A 19,210-nucleotide genomic window follows, 5' to 3' on the forward strand; every position below is an offset into this window, starting at 1 on the left:
GAAGGTGACAGCAGCAAAATGCCAGGCCTGCACAGACTTAGAGCTCTGTGCTTTCCTTTGCATTACAACAGAGCCCTCAGAATCTGAAATTCACGGGTGCTGATCTAACGTGCTCAAGGGGAACGTCGTATCCCTTCAGACATCATCACTTTCCATTTGTTTTCTGATTACTTTAGTATAGATTTGTTCAAAAAGCCACTTGAACACACAGGATGAAAGCACTGGCATCAAGAAATTGGTTCCAAAGCACTCCAAAAGGCTGAGGACTGATGACCAGCGAGTGACAGGGCCATGTTATTCAAAATTGCTTTACGGCCCCTCTCTGTGTCTCCAAAACAAGGGGAGGAGTAGGGAAGGAGGAAAACCGATCGAAATTATCATCTGCTGCTGTGCAACAGTTTCCTTTCCATGGGTGTCAGCAAAAGGAAAGCACATACTGTACTGTAAATAGTGAGACCACACTTTGGAGTGCAATCTATTACCAATATGCGCTATACGGAGAAATGGGTTTATAAATCTTTGCAGCAATGTCCAATAAAAATAGTTGTGTTTTAACTCTTGGTCTGACCTCAGCTGTCAGTGCACACAGAGCAGTTGTGTTGTCTTGCATAACACGGCCGTGTGCTGTGATTATTTTGAACAAATGTCTGTATTTTGTTCATCAAGACATTTTAATGACTATCATCTCGTGTGCTGCTGTTAGAGAAATGACTGCATTGACTGCAGGTCTGAGAAAACTCACAGTACAGCAGTCCAGCCAGAGATTTTAACTCTTATGGTGTCAGTATGGCACATTCCAGGACGTCTCTTTGTTTCAACAGAAATCAAAAGCAAAATCATTTATGACAAGAGCCTCAGTGAGCTGTTTGCATTAGGAGAGCTTAAGAAAGACGATGGGCAGAGGTGAGACATAAAGCATTCCAGAAGCTGCTCTGTGGACAGAAGACAAGAAACAACATTTGGCTTACTGACTGCAAAAGTTAATTAAAAGTGACAAGAAATGGTCACAAAAAATTGGATAGAGGGACCACTGCCTTCATGGAGAGACCACGACAACAGAGGAAAGCAGGGAAGACAGAAGACAAGCTGAGGGTATAGTGAGAAAAGCAGATTTGGGACTGGAGAGACTGTCAGAGCCGGGTGTATTTCTCTTCCCTTATCCACAGAATTCCAACCTAGCCACCCAAAGGCATAAAACTGGTGCAGGTAACACAGCCATTGCATGCACACAACTGTGTGCTCAGCCACAGTGACTGCACCTGCAAATTGGGCATAGCAAATCAGCCCTTAAGCACCCAGATAGCTGACATCAAGGTTACATGAATTACAGACGTACAAATCCATCTCCTTGGTACTCCAGCTCTAAGTGTTACCCTAATCACAGGTCTTTAGCAACTGCCCCAGAGCTGCCTGCTGATGGCTGAACAAGGACTAAATGCAAGTGACAGCGGGGCGTTTCTGAAGTGCACATGGACATATAAATACGATTTACCCCTAGCAGAGAGATACGACTCGAGAACATGTGCAAGCAATACCAGAGAAAGTAAGCGTGCTGCCTCGCTGCTCTCTTCAATAAGGGATCACATGCAGGAGAGCTCTCAGCCCAGCAGCTCGCACTGCGTATGTCAAATGCCAGAAAAGAAGCATGAAAGGCAGGAATAAAGCGAGATGCTGCACATGAGACCTTTAACTTGGGGAAGCCCTTATTGGGAAGGACAGCAGTGCTTCGGTGAGAGGAGATGTGACCTCTCAGAACGCTTGCTAGTCAAAAGCAGCACGAAGTGCCGTAATTTGCAAGCAGCACAGCTTCCCTGAGCCACATCACAGCCCTGATCGAAACATTTAGCCACATCCAGCAGTGTAATTCAGCACTTTGGCAAAAAGACAACGGCATTTTGGAAGAGAGATGCACTCAGAGCAGTGAAGGCAAGGACTCGGATCGCCTGAGAGGGGCTTTGGAGGTCTTTTCTCCAGGACAAGGGATGGCTGCTGGTAATGTTCAGAACAAAAGGATGTGCTTGTTTTGAAATGCTAAGAGTGCAGAGCTTGCTTTCTTGGAGAACCTCACCTCCCAAATCAAGCTTTATAAAACTTCACCCAGCAAAAGAAAGGAGGAAAGCAAGCACACACTGGCAAAATTCAGCAAGTCAGCATGAAAAGCAGCAGGTGCATCACTACAGCTACTGCTCTACTTATGAGGACACATTTACAGAGGTTCATACAGAACTAAAAGACACCACGACACAAAGTCCCAGGACGCTTTTTGTGTGCCACAGAATAAATCTTTTTGTTGTTCATCTAAGGAAAAAAAAACAACAATGGGAAAGATGGTAAAGATGTGGTACGAACAGAAAAGTTGTCAGCAGCGATGTCTGAAATGACCACACATTCCCACACTTTTGGGCAGTGAATGTACAAAATGTTCGAGGGTTTGAGAATCTTTCACAGGGGGGAAAAGCAGAAATAATGAAGGAAAAAAAGAATGAAAACAATGCTCCTGAGAAAGTAATCCTCTCCTTCTTAAAGGTCAGAAGTCAGGCAGCAGACAAAGCAACCCGCAGAAAACACTAAATTGTAACAAAATTTAATTAAGAACAAATTGAGGAGGAAGAGAAGACGTTTCTAATATCAAAACCAGACACGAAATATTCCACTGACAAAATCCGCCTCCGAAAAAACAAACTTCATGTCAACAGCTCACATTTAGATCCTGAACGTTGCGCTGCTTCCCGTTCTCCACAAACACCAGATTTGCTTGCAGAATTAAAAGGCAAATCAATTGCATCCACGAAGCTGGCAGGACTCCTTTTGCTGCCCTTTATCCTGGGATGGCACAGATTTGTCCTCTTCTATTGTTGCACTTTGAAAGGCTGCAGGGAAAGCGTTACCCCGGAGCACACAGAGCTGCTCCCATCCACGTGCGATCCAAGCAGGCAGACCTGGTGAACTGTTCTTTCCACTTTCAATTTCAACACGATTTTTCAAGCCTGCCCTTTTAACGAGGGTTCAAATTCGGTCTAATTTCAGATTCAAGTGATTGAATCGATCCACAGAATCATTTTCTTTCTTAAGAAAACAAGGGCTGACTGATTTTGCCTGCACACAGTCACGCAAGAACCTTAAAACTCAAATATTAAAATCAGACTGAAGTGTTGTTGAAATCTCAATTCTTAAAAGCAAGTTCCACTGTCAGCTCTCAAAGAGAACAAACGTCCTGCTTCGCTCAGCGCAGAAGACACGGTTTAAGAGGATTTGTGCAAATAAGGTCCCATGACAAATAGATTATTCTACTGCACTCTTCAGGTAAGTTATAATAATACATAAGAGCTGAAATTACACATTAATCAAATTCCTTTCTGTGTGGACAACAGGAACCCTACCTACAGATCTCATTGAGGATATCATCTTCGATGACCTTCCGACAAAGTGCAAAGCTGCTGATTTCAGAGCTGTATTACAGCAAATAGCCATACAGCATTCACCCACAGCCGGGAAATTAAGTCTGACGTGACAAGAGAATAAGGGAATTCCTAAATATCATTAAGGACATCAACGTAAAGAGAGGAATGTTCGAGGTAAACATTCCAGATGTGAAAAACCAGAGTGAGTCATTGCTTTGAAATAGAAACGTGTGATTATACAGTGCAGGGAATGAGGACTAACATCGGGGACACCAAAAATACACTCCTTCCAGGTGTGCATTGCTCAGCAGAACTGCGCTAGCTTCCAGATGCCACCGTGCTCCGGGGTTACATAAATACACATCAGCCCACTGAGGAACTAAATATGTATTCCTATTGCTTTACAAGGCAGTTGGGACAGAAGCGGGCTGGCAGACAGCGAGCTGTGCAGGCTGAGCTGACCTCAGCCACACAGTGCCCCTCTCTGCTCCCCACAGCACAGTAATGCGGCTCTAATAATTAATTACACGTGGCCCAATGGCCCCGAACTCTACCAGAGCTGGGGAACGAGATGGGTTGTGCTTTAGGATGAGAATCTCTCAAACACAAATGGAAGCAACATGTTTTTAGCTATGTCAAGGAAACTACCGCTTCAAAATGATGTTATCTCAGCTGCTAAAACAAAGCCGAGTTCAAATGAAGTCTCTGGCTGGTAGGAATCCTTTTTTGGGATCAAAGGGGTGTGCTGTAATATGCCAACGTTAGAGAAAGGCAGAGGAATTGTTCAACTAGTCAGCAAGCAATTATGAAATGCTAATTACAGTGTTAAGACAACACACAGACTACAATTGTATGTGGCTCAAACATGGAGGAAGAGGGAAAAAAGTTTCCACCTGTAACGTCAGTCTGCCACATTTAAGGAGGAAAAAAAATAATCAGGAAACAACAGTTAACAGCATAAAAAGCATCTGTCTGTAGAGGCTCGTGTTTAAGCCCTGACTGAAGTGAGAGCACCGAGGTGCAGCTGCAGATCACTGCTGGTTGGATCCCAGCAGAACCACGGCCACAGGGAGCATCTGCATTTGTCCTGAGCACTGCTGGGCACAGATCCTGTATGAGCCCTTCTGCAAGTGCTTGCCAGACGGCATCGTTTTGCTGTGGGTAAGGACAGGTTGGCATTTTATTTGTTATTTTTTCCTGTTTTGGGGGGTTTTGTTTCTTTTCGGTTTGGTTAGCTCAGCCCAAAAGGCGTGAGATTCCTCTCTCAGTTCTTATTGCCTTGTATTTTAAGGAATATAAAGCTGTAGGAACTATAAAGCATTCTGAGACCTAAAGCATACATGAGAATAGGAAGCACGGAGGGATGCTAATGCTGATGTTTTACACCAACAACTACTATCGTGTTCTTCAAAAGAATAATTAATATAACTTGAATACCAGCTGCTGGCTCCCACCTACCCAAATAGCTAACACATCACTGTGGTTTAATAAGAGTTAATTGGTCGGAATATCTCATTAATATTTATTCTAAATATTTACTTGTTGGCTTTTTCCAGTGTAACACTGAGCCAGTGGGAACATGAAATTAAAAACCCCCCAAATCTGAAGGATCAACCTTGGTCTGCAAGTTTTAAGAACAGTATATACAGATATATATCTATATACACACACACATATTTTAGCATCTGTAACCTCAAAGTGTAGGGAATGAGGACTAACACTGGGGACACCAAAAATACACTCCTTCCAGGTGTGCATCCGATGCAGGCTGTTCACCAATGCAAGACCTCCTGCAGTCACACAAACACACACACACCTTGCCACCTGCCTGCTAACCTTCCTTGCCTGCTTCTAATTGCTGTACCAGCAGCAGAACCTGTTTGATTTACTCAAGACAGCCATCAGCACGCAAATGATGACATCTAGTGGAGCAGCGAATGCACCAGCCTGGTGAGGAGGGCAGCACACATCCCTCATGCACCACTGCTGCATTTCCATCGCTGCTGCTCAGGGTTTGTGGGGTGCACAACCAGGATCTGCTGCCACGTGGGAGGGGGGCAATCTCTGAGTGCAAGGGAGTTGTTCCTCCTTGCACACTTGAAGGGATTTTCATGCCGTGTGTTTGATCACAGTGCTCTGATGGTGAACAATATTAACAGCTGGCAATATGTAACCATCTAATCATAGAATGGTCTGGGTTGCAAAGGAGCACAATGCTCACCCAGCTCCAACCCCCTGCTATGTGCAGGGTCACCAACCAGCAGCCCAGGCTGCCCAGAGCCACATCCAGCCTGGCCTTGAATGCCTGCAGGGATGGGGCATCCACAGCCTCCTTGGGCAACCTGTGCCAGTGCCTCACCACCCTTTGGCTGAAAAACTTCCTCCTCATATCCAACCTAAACCTCCCCTGTCTCAGTTTAAAACCATTCCCCTTGTCCTGTCACCATCCACCGTCACAAACAGACATATCCCCTCCTGTTTAATAACCAGAGTGTAATCATCAAGAATATTGTGTCTAACTCCTTAATGAAGTTTAACTCCAAATGAACTAACCCAACAAGAAAATAATTCCAGACCAAATCAGAGGGTTTACACTCTGAATATACTCTGCTATCTCCCTGCTACTCTTCCCCAGTTACATGAAAGCTACCCCACAGTGACAACAAAAAATACAACCACTTCTATTTGCCCCCAGCTTTGAAAGAAAACAGATTCCCAGGGCTGAAAAACATCATCTCACCAATCTGAAGGCGCAGCAAATGAAACAAAATACTTTGGGGAATTTAAAAAAAAATTAAATAAAATAAAATAATACCCCACAACAGAAGATCTGTGATCTATGCTCATTTCCTCCCAGAATGTATATATTCATGCAACATTAGGGTCACAGGACAAAAGTGAAATTGCATATTTCATATATCTGTAGCTGAAAATCGCAATGGCAGTGTTCCATACAGACTGTACAAACGTTTTCATCTGAAACATCTTCACGAAGATTAGGACCTCAAGGACGCCAACCCCATCCCTACCAATTCCCCTTCCAAATCAAAAGCCTCACGCGCTCATCTTCCTGCACAATAAAAATGCACACGTGCTTTTGAAGCTTCCAACACGTTCACCTTCCATTTTGGCCCATTCCAAATGTCAGGGTTCATTTCTGATCAGACTGAGCAAGCAAAGATCCTCCTATTCCTTTTAGTCCCCCTTTGGGAGAGCTGCTCCCGCACGGCACATCAATTCATTTCATTCTGCTTTGGAGCAGAACGTACCTGGGTATACGACGCGTTTATTGCCAAGGGATCGATTCACAGGTTGAAATCAAAGCCTGATACTGAAAAACAAATGGAATCACCCAATTTGAAGCAATAACGCGTGATCGAAATGAACGGCTCTGATGTGAAGGAGCCGCGGCCAACAATCACACATCAGGTCATTTCTGATCTCCGCAGCTTGAAAGAGAAATCGATTAAACAGCCGTTTGTTTTTTTACACGGCAGCACAACTCAACCCGACAGAACCCGCAGTAAAACCGATGGAAAAAAGAAAAGCAGAGGGTTTTGCTTTCAGCCCCCCCTCCTGAGCCACCCCGTTACATAACCCCTCGCCGCGGTGCCTCAGGATCCCATCTGGATGGCAGTCACTGCCCCACGTGCCGCCAAGAAAAACTCGCTTAGGAATCAACAATGAGAATTTCTCCCCTTCCGAAGGAGTTTGTGGCTTTGGAAAGGGCTGGCACGACAGAAACCTGAACGCTGCGGGAATTTATTTACATTTTACTTGCAGTCTGCTTGAGGCATCTCCCCACAGCGCTTTTTAACCCTTAGGAAACGAAGGAGAGAAAGTTCAAAGCGAGGGAGGAAAAAGCCCACAACTTTCTGCAATTCTGTTTATGAGATGTTGTGGACTCTCAGATCCCAGCAAACACGGCCGTGAGCCATCCAGGGCAGTGTGTGTTATGTCTGTGCTGACCCACCTGCTCTTGTTTTCACCATCTCAGGGATCAGATACGATACAGCTCTCACTGCTCGTCTCTTTTAAAACCACACTGCAAAAGTTCAGTTTTCTCATTCGACAGTCTCTGATAGTAATATTACTTCTCCTCTAAAGGCTGCTGAAAGTTTGTCAGTGGAACTTATCTGAAAAAAGATGCTGGATATTGAATTATCAAAGGTAACTCCACCAAATTATTTATTTATGTATGCACTGAGCCCAAGCAATGCTGGGGAGCCGTCGGCCTCCAGTACAGGCAGCAATAGAAGGGAATGCTCCTGGCTCAGAACCCAGAGGGGCACCTGCCCTGCAGACAGCTGTAACCCAGCAGAAGGGTCCACAAATGGAGAAATCAGTCCAAAGAAAACAGTGATCAGTACCTTGTGATGCAAAAGTCTTCCCTTTCACTTCAAACTCCACAGCCTGGATGGACCCGCAGTGCTGATGGAGAAGATCCCTGGTCTTTGCTGTCAGTGCTAACCAAAAAGGGCCCAGCCCTTCTCACTGATGTCACTGTATGGGGATTCTTCCTACAGGAATCTGCAGTGGCATCTGAAATCCACCTAACAACCCCTTGGTTTTCATTCTATAGCTACAATGCAAATAAATGACCATGTTTGTAGCAGGAATTCTCACGTATCTTTCTAACCAACGACACAATTTTGACGCTTTTTACATTATGCCCTCCTGAAGCAACATTTGCAATCGCTAAGGAAACTCTTCTTACATTCATAGACTGATCTGTTTTAGCAGAGCAGGGCACTTCAGCACGTACGTTAAGTCTGGCCAGAGAGCAGAAGCATTAACAGGATGGAACAATCACGTTTAAGCCGTAAAGAGATGGTCCAAGTGACCTCATGTTTTAGTTTTCTTCTTTCTCTAGAGCCCATGAACTCACACATGCTTGACAGCACATCGTGCACAATCAAGCTACATGCAGTCACAGCTACAACTGACAGGCTAGGCAGTTGGAAATGGAAAACTAAATTCATCATTTTTACAATGCAGGAACCACACGAGAAGTGCGAGACGGAGAGAGAAAACACCCTGCAAACAATTTATTTCTTCTTCCCCCAAAACTGCCACCTTTATTTCAGTTTATTAAACAGCAACTGGCTCGGATAGTAATTGAAATACACATAAGCACCCAGGAAAGAAGAAAACAACAGCCAGCAGTAAATTACAGCGCTTACATAAAGTCAGTAAGCAAGGGCCAGCATTGATGCCATTTATGAGAACTGCGGTGCCGAGATAAACTCGATGGGTTCTCATATTATCTTCTTGCCTAGCCTCAAAAGAGGTTATCACTTCCCTCCATGTGGCAGCGTTTAATTGATTCACAAAGCAGCAGCTATTTGGAACTGAAGCCAGACTTCTGCAGCTCTCAGGAAGACAACGTGTTTGCAACAAGCAGCACTGCTGCATCAAGGCCTTTCCTGAGGGTGCTGTCCCCAAAAAATAATGCTTTTTGGATATTGTAAGAGCATAACAGAAATGTTTGCTTTGCCTTCTTCTCATTCAGAGATGTGCTGAGCTCTCAGGCTCTGCTTCTCGCTCTCTGCTTGAGGTATGAGACAGCTCAGCAGCCCTGCAGACTCCTCCTGCTCTCTCCCTGAGTTCTCCCTGTAGCAGTTACCACCATCACAGAAAGAAGCAAAAGCAGCCTTTCTGAACTTGTCAGATGGACGTGGTCCACTTAGTGAGATTCAGAGCAGAGGTTTTGAACAGCACTCAGCTCGGGAGAATCTGCTTCGGCTTCCCCATCTGCCGCAGGCATGATGCTGCAGATTTGGGCTAATCCTTGTTTACTTTCATTCAACCCTTTGAACTGTAAAATGGAGTTTGTCCTACCTCTAAACCATGATCTGGCAGTCAAGAAATGCACTGCAACATCTAATAACACCCCTGTCCTCAAAGGAACGGGCTGAAGTGAGTTCATATTTCCAAACTGCTCCATAGTATTTATTACTAGGAGAAGAAAATGTTGGCAAAAAGTATTTCCAGGGACCACAAGATTAGCTCATCTGTGTGGACACAAACCACACAACTTCTTCTCTGAATGCTACAGCTTGGAAAATTAGTTTATGTCCTATGTAACAAAGAAACAGAAGCATGGGTTAAACAGAAAGCATCAGCAATCCTGATGGAATCCACCATCGAGCTGCGTGGCTCCAGTTGCTCAGAACCAGGACTTGGAGCAATCTATGTTGCAGTTATGTGCAATACTGTGTTGTACCACTGTAGAAATGCTATATATTCTAGGGCAATATTCCAAGATGAGACACACGTGAAGCCCAGGTAATGAACAGAAGACACAGCGCAAAAAAAAAAACAAGCTTAAAGAGATTAGGAAGCAGAATGGAGACTAAAAAGTGTAATTTATAAAAACACTGTAACAAAAAGCTTTTTTGAAGTGGAAAAAATAGCAAAGACGTTCTGCATTTGTAGAACACACTCTGAGTAACAGCAATGTTTATATAAAACATTCTGTGTAATGACAAAAGTCTGATGCACCTCCTAAGACAGATCCACTGCTGAGAAATATCAGAGCTAACAGCTTGTCTGCGAGATGCAACTTCTTACCTTTCCTCCAACACGTAAAAGCATGACGATGCTGATGGAAGATGGAACATAAGCATGCTGTGCTTCTTTATTACCCCACATTATTATTAAAATATTCATTAAAGGCAAATGAGAAGTGAAAACATGAGTGAATGACTGTGACCAGCAGATTCCCTAGGACAGGCTCCAAGCCTGAAACTGGCCCAACCTGCACGATGTGCACGAGTACATGGACACAAACACACACACACTGCTCTGTGCAGCACACTCTACACAAGCAGGAGTCAAATGTGTTTCCTATTAAACAGATGTGGGTGGTCTGCTCCTCCATCTGAAGCAGCATCGCCTTGATTAATTTTGTAAAGCAACACGGTGCTTAATTCTATCTGAACAGCTCTCTGAAGAGCTCTTTTCTATCGAAGAGTATTAATATCTTTCAGCCAGTAAAATATAAAGATGAAATAAGTGTTAACCCATGAACTGAAGGTTAATGCAATTCACTCTACAAAGCAGTCCTGGAAGCAGACAGGGAAATTCAGCAGTACTGAACTGACAGCCAGACATAACCACAGGGATCCTATTAGGAGGACTTTTGGTGTCCATCAACACCACAGAACGTAAGGGCACAGCTCTCCCTTCACACAGTTAGCGAATCTACATCTCTTTCTTCCACCCAACCCCTCGCTTTGCATTTCATCTGTAGATACTGACCTTGTCTCCTCTATCTAATTTGGCCAAAATTGACTAATGTGTTAAAAAATGACAGGTGAGAGCCTGCAGAAACAAGCGTGCAGATGCAAGAGAGTCACAGAGCCAAGGCACTAACAGCAAGTGGGGAATAATTCATGCTATTTCCTTTCTATTCCAGTATTCCTATTTTATACAACGAGGATTACTGACAGTGGTGGTGATCTTGAAAGGGCTAATCCTGAATTTTGTGTTACATACTGAAAATCAGAACTGCTGGTGTCCTTGTATTTCATGAGAAAATGTCTATGTTTTCAGTAGGGCTGAAGTAATGAGCTACTTAATGACACAGAGTGCCTTTAAGTCATTTTGGTTCCTTGCCTAAAAACTTTCCTCACTACTGCTGCCACCCCACAAGCACATTTTATACCACAAATGAAAATGTATACTTCCAAAGATAAACTTTCATCTCCCTGTGGTGAACCTTATGCAGCACACCAAGAATTTTTCATAGACATGCATCCATTCGTTCTCTATAGCTTCTGCACATTAGTCAAAATATTTTCTATTAAATACAGATCTGGATGTCTTCTTTCTCTTCTAGAAAAAGAAAAAGGAAGAAATAGTTTTCCACTGGCAAAACTTAAAGAAACCTGAAACAAAAGAGAAGATATAATCCTTTATGCACTGGCTTGAGCACTGCTAGCTAGGATTAGTAAAAGCAAGGCTGATGACATTAGATTTTCATTTAAGTTTAAAACAACGCATCAAAGTAGTACTGCTCAGAGCACAAGCAAACCACACAGTCAGGACAACAACATAACTTCGTTCCCATGCCAGCACTGCCCTCAGTTTTTGGTAGGATTTATGGAGCAACACAGAATCATGGAATCATAGAATGGTTTGGGTTGGAAGGGACCCCAAGGATCGTGAAGCTCCTACTCACCCCCTGCCACAGGCAGGGCCGACAATCTTCCCATTTCATAGCAGCCCAGGCTGCCCAGGGCCCCATCCAACCTGGCCTTGAACACCTCCAGGGATGGACGGGGCACCACAGCCTCTCTGGGCAGCTAGAACTTCCCCAATATCCAACCTAATTCTTTCTTCCTTCAACTTCAAACCATTTCCCCTTGTCCTGCTGTTATCTACCCTTTCAAAGAGTTGACTCCCCTCCCGTTTATAGGCTTCCTTTAGGTCCTGAAAGGCTGCCATGAGGTCATCCCACAGCCTTCTCTTCTCCAGGCTGAACAAGCCCAGCTCCCTCAGCCTGTCATCAATAACATCACCAATAAGAACCAGATGGGCTCTGCAGTAGTACTGCCAAGCAGGCACAGCGTGCCGGGGCTCTTCTCACCGCCCCTCTGACAAATGGAAGGATGAAATGGATGAAATCCTGGCACAGCTGAACTCGACAGGAGTTGTACAACGCAGCCAGAACCTCATCCTTAAATGTTATGAGGCCTTTATCCATATGCTCTCTCACATCACAGCAAATTCATAATCTGCCTCCCGAAACCGAATCGCATTTTAAATGAATTATTGGTAGTGATAAAATAACACGAAATCATTGTTTGTGGGCCAGCGTTGTTCCTAGTAAATTGATTGCTTCATAAAGTTTACATGAATTCTCTCCAGTTGTCACTATAGATGCAAATCTCAACAGCCATTAACATCCAGGCACCCAAAACAACAAACTGTGGGCAGGTTCATGCAGGGCACAGTTGTTTCCAAAGGCACACAGCCTCCAATTGGTTACATATTGGCTCCCAAAAGAAAGCAATACACCAGTCAATGTGCAGAAGGAACTTTCAGAACTGTGCTTATGGCACAAAAGACACAAACCAAACCCAGCAGCTCCTGTGTCCATCACTCAGAATGCTGCTGCTTATGGCCTGCTGTTGGTTGCACTCCTGCCACTGCAAACCTTTCCCACATGCAGAGATCACCTCAACCATCCCATTTCTTAAGGATCACAATGCCTCACAGAAATGACATGCCCCTAGCATTAGCTCACACATTCCTTCCCAAGGTCCACCTTTTCAAATCTGTCTTGGTTTAAAAACAATGTAACGCAGTCATTTGCACTGATGAGATCAATAGATAGAATTTAGGAGATCCAAATTCCTTTGGATCATAATCTCCTCTACAAATACACATTTAATGTGATTGCAGTACAAGCCTGACATCTGCTTCAGGTACACAAAAAGACAATTGGCCTAATGCAGCAAACTGAATGGTTATTGCCTATTACATTCCCTGAGATAGCCAGTAAACTACTAGAAATAAAAACAGGTCAATAGGAGTTTATTTCTTGGCTCAGTTTAGAAAATAGAAAGCAGAGCAGTATCATCATCAAACACTCTTCTGTGTAACCATTAAACCCACTGCCTTAACAAAAGCATAAAAACAAAACATCAAATTCTTCAAACAGCAATGGAAATAAGCTCTCTCTGGCTACATTCTTAAGCCTTAATTGGCATTTCAAATTGGCAAAGGCATACAAAACATTGTAGTGTAACAAATTATTCCTTCCCTACTAATCCAGGGGTGACCTACATAAGATCTGGCTATAAAGAGTGAGATCTGGTTCAATGAGTCAAGCTGGTCATTTTCAGACACACTCAATTCTACACTCATGTTTAAAGCTTTCCTCCCTCTACACAACATACATAGAAAGGCATCACACAAGAGCTGAAGCACTGTATCAGATGCATGCCTGCAAGGCCTTCAGGCCTCCACCTACTTCCTTTGCAGTAAAATATTTACACCACAGCACGAGGAAGAGACTTGGCTGTCCTCATTAATGTATTCACCAAGTAATCCCCTACTAGAAGCCACTGTATCAGAGTGAGATGCATACATTCAGATTCTTTTTCACTCCTAACTAGGGGCTATGCTTACTATATTCTGTATGCAAAACATTTTTAATACCTTTCACACTGCCAAAAGCTCCATCTGCAATATAAGTAATATATGCAGTAACAAACAGATAGCTTTAATTACCAAAAAGATTCACACACACTGCAGCAGCCAGCAGTACATCAACACGGTGTGAATTCTTGCTGTGAAGCCACAGACTTTGTGACACTTAATCTCTCTTCAAAAGAGATGGCAATTTTTTTCCATCTCAACATCAGAATGACTTCTGAACTAATACACACAAATGACAAGTAAAAACCTGAGATGAAAGGCTATTATTTTGAACACATGAGCAGTATTTAAATGCCCCTGTTCACTGTAGGGAGTTGGACTAGATGACCTGTCAGGGTCCATTCCAACTGAAGAGTTTCTATGGTTCTATGAATAACTACATAAATAACTCGTTTCCTTTTATGATCTCTTTCAATTTAGCCAAAGACTATTTGCTACGCTTGGTGTGCTCGCAGCTGCTAGCTGCAATTAAATCTGAATTCAGATTTTGATACTGAGGCATTTCTGGCCCACAACAAGCTAACTTAAAGCAGTCCATTAGGATTCCTTCATAAACAACAGCTGAAAAACCATTTGTTTGGCAACACGCTCCATTCTCACGTAGCGCAAACTGCAAGAGGCCCACAGTTGCTGTCTTACCAATGCAGAATAAACCTGGAACTTTCACTACTGTACTCACAGCGGATTCCATATATCATGAGAGGATCGAGCTGCTTCTTGCCATGCTTCCCCTGGCCTGAAAGGTTGGAGATGGCCTGAATTTCCCGATGGAAGAGATAATCGAGCAACGTCAGCGCCATCTTCTCGGCCGTGCGGCAGTTGGTGCTGATGTGCAGCATGTCAGCAGGGGTGATGGGGCAACGGACCCGCATCTCAGGGTTATTTTCATCTCCAAGCCACGTCCCGTTGGGGTAATCCTCTAGAAACAGAGATTGTGGAAATTGTTATCGTGACCAGGAATGAAAGAGTCAGGTTCAGGTAGCAGCCAACATTTAAGTTCTTCCTGTTTTCTCTGTAGTCTCCATAAGCTTCTTTCAGATCCAGAATGACCGATAGGCTCACAGTACTTGTTGTGGATAAAAAGTTAATTCTCAAAGCTGCATCAACAGTGAGCAAAGCAGTGACCATTAACGTCCTGTTCTACAGAAGGAACCCCGTGCAATCAGTCCAAACGTCTAATTCACTCTCACACAGCTTTCAGAAGTGTCTCGTGTTAGAAGCCAACAGCTGAAAGCACGCTGCATTCACCGTATTCAGCGCTCTCATTTTTTATCAAGTTAGTCATTCCCTAAAAATGAATTACTGCGACCCCGTAACATTCTCAAAGTATAGCTAATCCCAACAAGCCAGCAGCTTTGAACCACATTTCTCCCCAAAAGCATCAGATTAAAACAAGCCTAAGCAAGATTATAAATTTAAGGAGTTGTACTCAATAGTGGTCAGTACCTTATCTGATCACTTACAAAAACAGTATTTTAAGTAATAACAATCACTCAAAATGTAGCCAGAGATCCCAATCAGAATTTTGTTTTCCCCTCAAATTTACTGGCCAGCATTCTATATTATTTCCTAAAAACACAGCTTACCAAGGAATAGTCCCAGCACAAAGATAATAAATGAATCATTAGTCATCTCCCCAGTGCATCTTCCCTTCTAGTCAAGGATGAGGTCATTAGCAGGGCAATATATTTTAATTTTAATCACTGCCAGAGCTACACCTAACTTCTCTGTGTGCACACATTACTCTGTATGTACATCTGCAGAAGATTTTTGAATTTGCCACAGTGTCTCACTTTGAGGGGAGCAAAAACTATTCATCTTAAGAGATACCAAGCCCTCAGTGTAAACAAATCCTTGGTAATGCCAAAAGTTAGTGGATATGAGACTAACAAGGAACTGGAACAGAGCTCAGAGGGATGACCAACCACTAATGGAGGATGGGATGCAACACATGACAGAGGGCGAGATGCTCATTCCAAATGAAAGCAGGATTCCCAGTACAAATGTTAACAACATCAGTAGGAATTGGGAAAAACAACCAGTGTTCACTGACAGAGGCCGTTTGATTTCTGTGTTTGCTCTTAGTAGAGTAAAACACAAAGCTTCCTCGCTTAGGAACCCTTCGCTTCTCCCGCTCTAAAGCATTACAGCATCTTCCCACTGCTTCACATACCATCAGAATGGCAAACATGGGAAAAAGGCAATCAATTATATGATTTATCCCACACAAAATGCCTTCGAAATGGAGCTTTATGGCATAAACGAGGTCATAAAGTCCTGTTTTCCATAATCCCTTTAGTCAGCTAAGTGACAGAAGTCCAACAGACGAGCACTCTTCGTACTGAACCCCAAGCAATCAGCAGCTTTCCCTCTAACAACTGGTACACGCCATCAGCCCGCATCTCACCAGGCTGTAAGCCAAGAAGATACGCAATAAAACCCACCACAAAAGCAGCTCCAACACACAGAGCAGTTTTTCAATACGACCTTCAGGTTGGGTCATACCACTGCTGTCAGATGTAATTTCATTGCAATGAATTATGACAGTATGGAGCAAACGTTAGATTGTGCAACGGTGATGTATCATCACAAAGAACAGATTATCAAATGTAATAACGTCTAAGGAAAAATACTTATCACTGACATACGGAGCAGCTAGCCCCTCCAATTTATTTCTGATGAAATCAGAATTTAATGCCCTGCTCTGAATAGATTGTTAGATGCCTCTTTCTATTCATACGTATGTAAAGTGCTTCATATGTACATTTTTGCTTGTACCTAAACTAAGTAATAAAGCACACGGGTGGTTTTCTGTCCACAGCACCAGATGCCACCTGAAAAATAAGGTGGTTCAGATTAATTACGACTTGTTTTGAATGCCACTGTGTCTGGCCTTACGCAAGTCTGCTTAACATTATCAGGGAAAATAACATTCTGTTCCTGAAGACAAATGGAGTGTTTGATAAAAATTTGGACAGAGCTGGCAAAGCAAAGATGTCATTGGAGAGATGTGGATGCTTTTCAGAAGAAAACCTAGGAAGCAAAAGGAAGGTGCTACATGCCTTCCAAACCTCACTACTTTACCAGTTCACACTATTACTATTAGGTGTAAGTAATTAATACATTGGGAAACTTTCATCTGTATTCTTGCTATCCGCCTACACCAACCACAGATTCTTATCAATCTGCAAAATCAACACTTGTGTGGTTTTGTCTCTTTTTCTCTACTGGCACCAAGTCCAGAACATACTGTTTTCACCACATGCAACTGTCCTTTTATTGCTAGCAGCCTGCAAAAAAGACACTGCCTTGTTATTCTGACCTATGAATGCAAGCCCCATGTGAAATTCTCTCTTGTATTTCCATCCTGCTTTAAGGATGAAAGCTGAAACTGAAAGCTTCCTTTTGTCTGCAGAAATACAAGGAATCATTAAAGAAAAATGACGTGCATGAAATTACCAGTGGTCTTTGCATACATCCACTCAATGTTGACGCCAACACTTCCATTCAGTCCAAACTAAACTGGTTTGAATATGCCATATTAATTCATTTCCTGCAGCTTTCTAAATGAAATTCTTCCTGTCCAAATGAAACCTGAACAGTACCAAAATGCTGATGGTAATGAGAGTCTGATGACGCAGAAGAGCATGGTAACCTAACAAGAATTCTGACAGCTCTATGGATGCGTCCAGCCTTTTCCTCACCTCTCCTTTTCCCATGCACTCCAGGTCACGTATATAAACACATATCACAGAATCACAGAATTGTAGGGCTTGGAAGGGACCTCCAGAGATCATCGAGTCCAACCCCCATACATAACCATCACCCAAAGCCTTAAAAGCTGAGGTCCACAGGTTTTGCTGTGTAATCATTTAGTATCAGTGAAACTTACATGGGTGAAGTTACACGTGACCATCTTGCTGATCTACCTGATGGCACACAAGCTAAAATTCTCCTTATCATGCATGAAAATATCTGACTTGTAAGGCAAGGCTGGAAAAGGCTGTGGGCAACCTGGTGGAGCTGTGGATGTCCCTGTTTGGAGTAGGGCAGTTGGACTAGGTGACCTCTGGGGGTCTCTTCCAACCCTACGGATTCTGTGATTCTATGAAAATATTAGCCATACTGAACTGTCAGCACGTCTGGCACCTCGGACACAACAACTACGAGAAGACTGACATCCAAAATAACGGTGAGAAGAGGAAGCAGAGTGCCAGTTAGGAGGGAACCGGCTCCGAATGAGTGGAGAAAAGAGACTGAATAGGGAGAGGGACAAAAAGACAGAGTTTGATGGAGGTTCTTTTCTCTGAGCAATTATTTAGCACATAAATACTATTGATTAAAGCTACTTTCATTCAAAGCTTCCAACACTCAAGCCTCCTATTATGTTCACTGTAATGGCTCCTGATGTGAATTATCAGGCATTATATTTATATCTAGATGGGATCTAGATGGGCCGGGTTATTTAGTACATACGTTGCAAGACTCGGATACTGAGCCAGGCCTCCACCAGGCACTGCGCAACCACAGCAGCACAGCTTCTACTCTTTCAAGACTGCCAAAAGACAACAAACACTCAAAGGGCTGGGGAGGAAAAATACAGTCAGATAACACGCTTTGCTTAAAAACCAGCGCGTATAAATGCACGCGCTCATCTGTATGCCAGGGTAAACACAAACCTTTCTGATTTCACCCCGAAGGATTTTTCTTTCATTAATTTTCCTAATGGCTCTGCCGTTCCACTTAAACTCTGGCATACAGAATGCACTCTGCAGAGGAGCTCCACCATGAGATATGTGCTGCAGAAAGGTGCTTCCTTGCACTTCTGTACGCCAAATACTGTATCACCAGCAAAGTGGCTCTCGATCATTCCTATTTCCAGTGTTAAAAGTCCTGATGTTTTTATCTGATTTGCTCTCTGCACTCAGAAACTCATTTCAATGACAGACAATCTAAGTTTCTGGTTTCTCTTCACTGTTTTTTTCAAGATCAGAAAATTTGCCTTTATCTCCATCCTGCTGAATCCAGAACTAGTTTGCTTTTCAATGCTGTTTTCAAATCTTTCTGACTGTATTAAGTCCATTCCTTTTATCTCAGAACACAGTTGACCGTTTCTCTGTGACCAGAGAACGCAATGGTTTCAGCAAGCATGTGTGAGCAGGCAGAGGAGGCTGGGGCTGCTGCACTGCCATGTACTGCTGCAGAAACAGCGCAGGGAGCTTTGTGGTCAGCATCCAAACCCCAGTGCCAAGAGCACAGCCATCAGACAAGAGTCATTGCAGATCTCATGCCTGGTCTCACCACGCACATGTGCGTCCACCCAAGGAGATGGCAGACCCTGCACTGCTATTCACATCTTTCCACTGGGACACGTTCCCCTGTTCAACATGTAAGCACCAGCAGTAAGACCAGAAACAAAGCTGGGCTTTGCTCTCACCCTGTGCTGTCGACCATCCCTTTAAAACAAAGGCAAACAAGATGGAGCACCTGCCCACATAAATACTGGAATTAACCCATTCCATTACTCAGTGCAGTTGCATTTGAAAGGCAGGGTGGAAGCTGGTAATTACAGCAGAAAAAAAAACAACCACCTGGTAGCTGCCATAGAAAGGCAGAGAGATTACTTAAGCTCAAAACAA

At 43.5% G+C, this 19,210-nt stretch overlaps 1 protein-coding gene across 2 annotated transcripts in view; it reads right to left on the reverse strand.

Moving 5' to 3' along the window:
• BANP (BTG3 associated nuclear protein) overlaps positions 1-19,210 on the reverse strand; it is a gene marked incomplete at both ends in the record, with an annotated part of 115,569 nt that overhangs the window by 73,436 nt on the left and 22,923 nt on the right. For both annotated transcript variants that reach the window (XM_079541455.1, XM_079541454.1), the window contains one exon: positions 14,251-14,490. In XM_079541455.1, coding sequence (XP_079397581.1) covers positions 14,251-14,490 — 240 coding nt within the window. The remainder of the gene's footprint in view (positions 1-14,250; positions 14,491-19,210) is intronic.

Source organism: Tetrao urogallus, assembly GCF_951394365.1.
Source record: "Tetrao urogallus genome assembly, chromosome: 12".
Lineage (NCBI taxonomy): Eukaryota > Metazoa > Chordata > Aves > Galliformes > Phasianidae > Tetrao > Tetrao urogallus.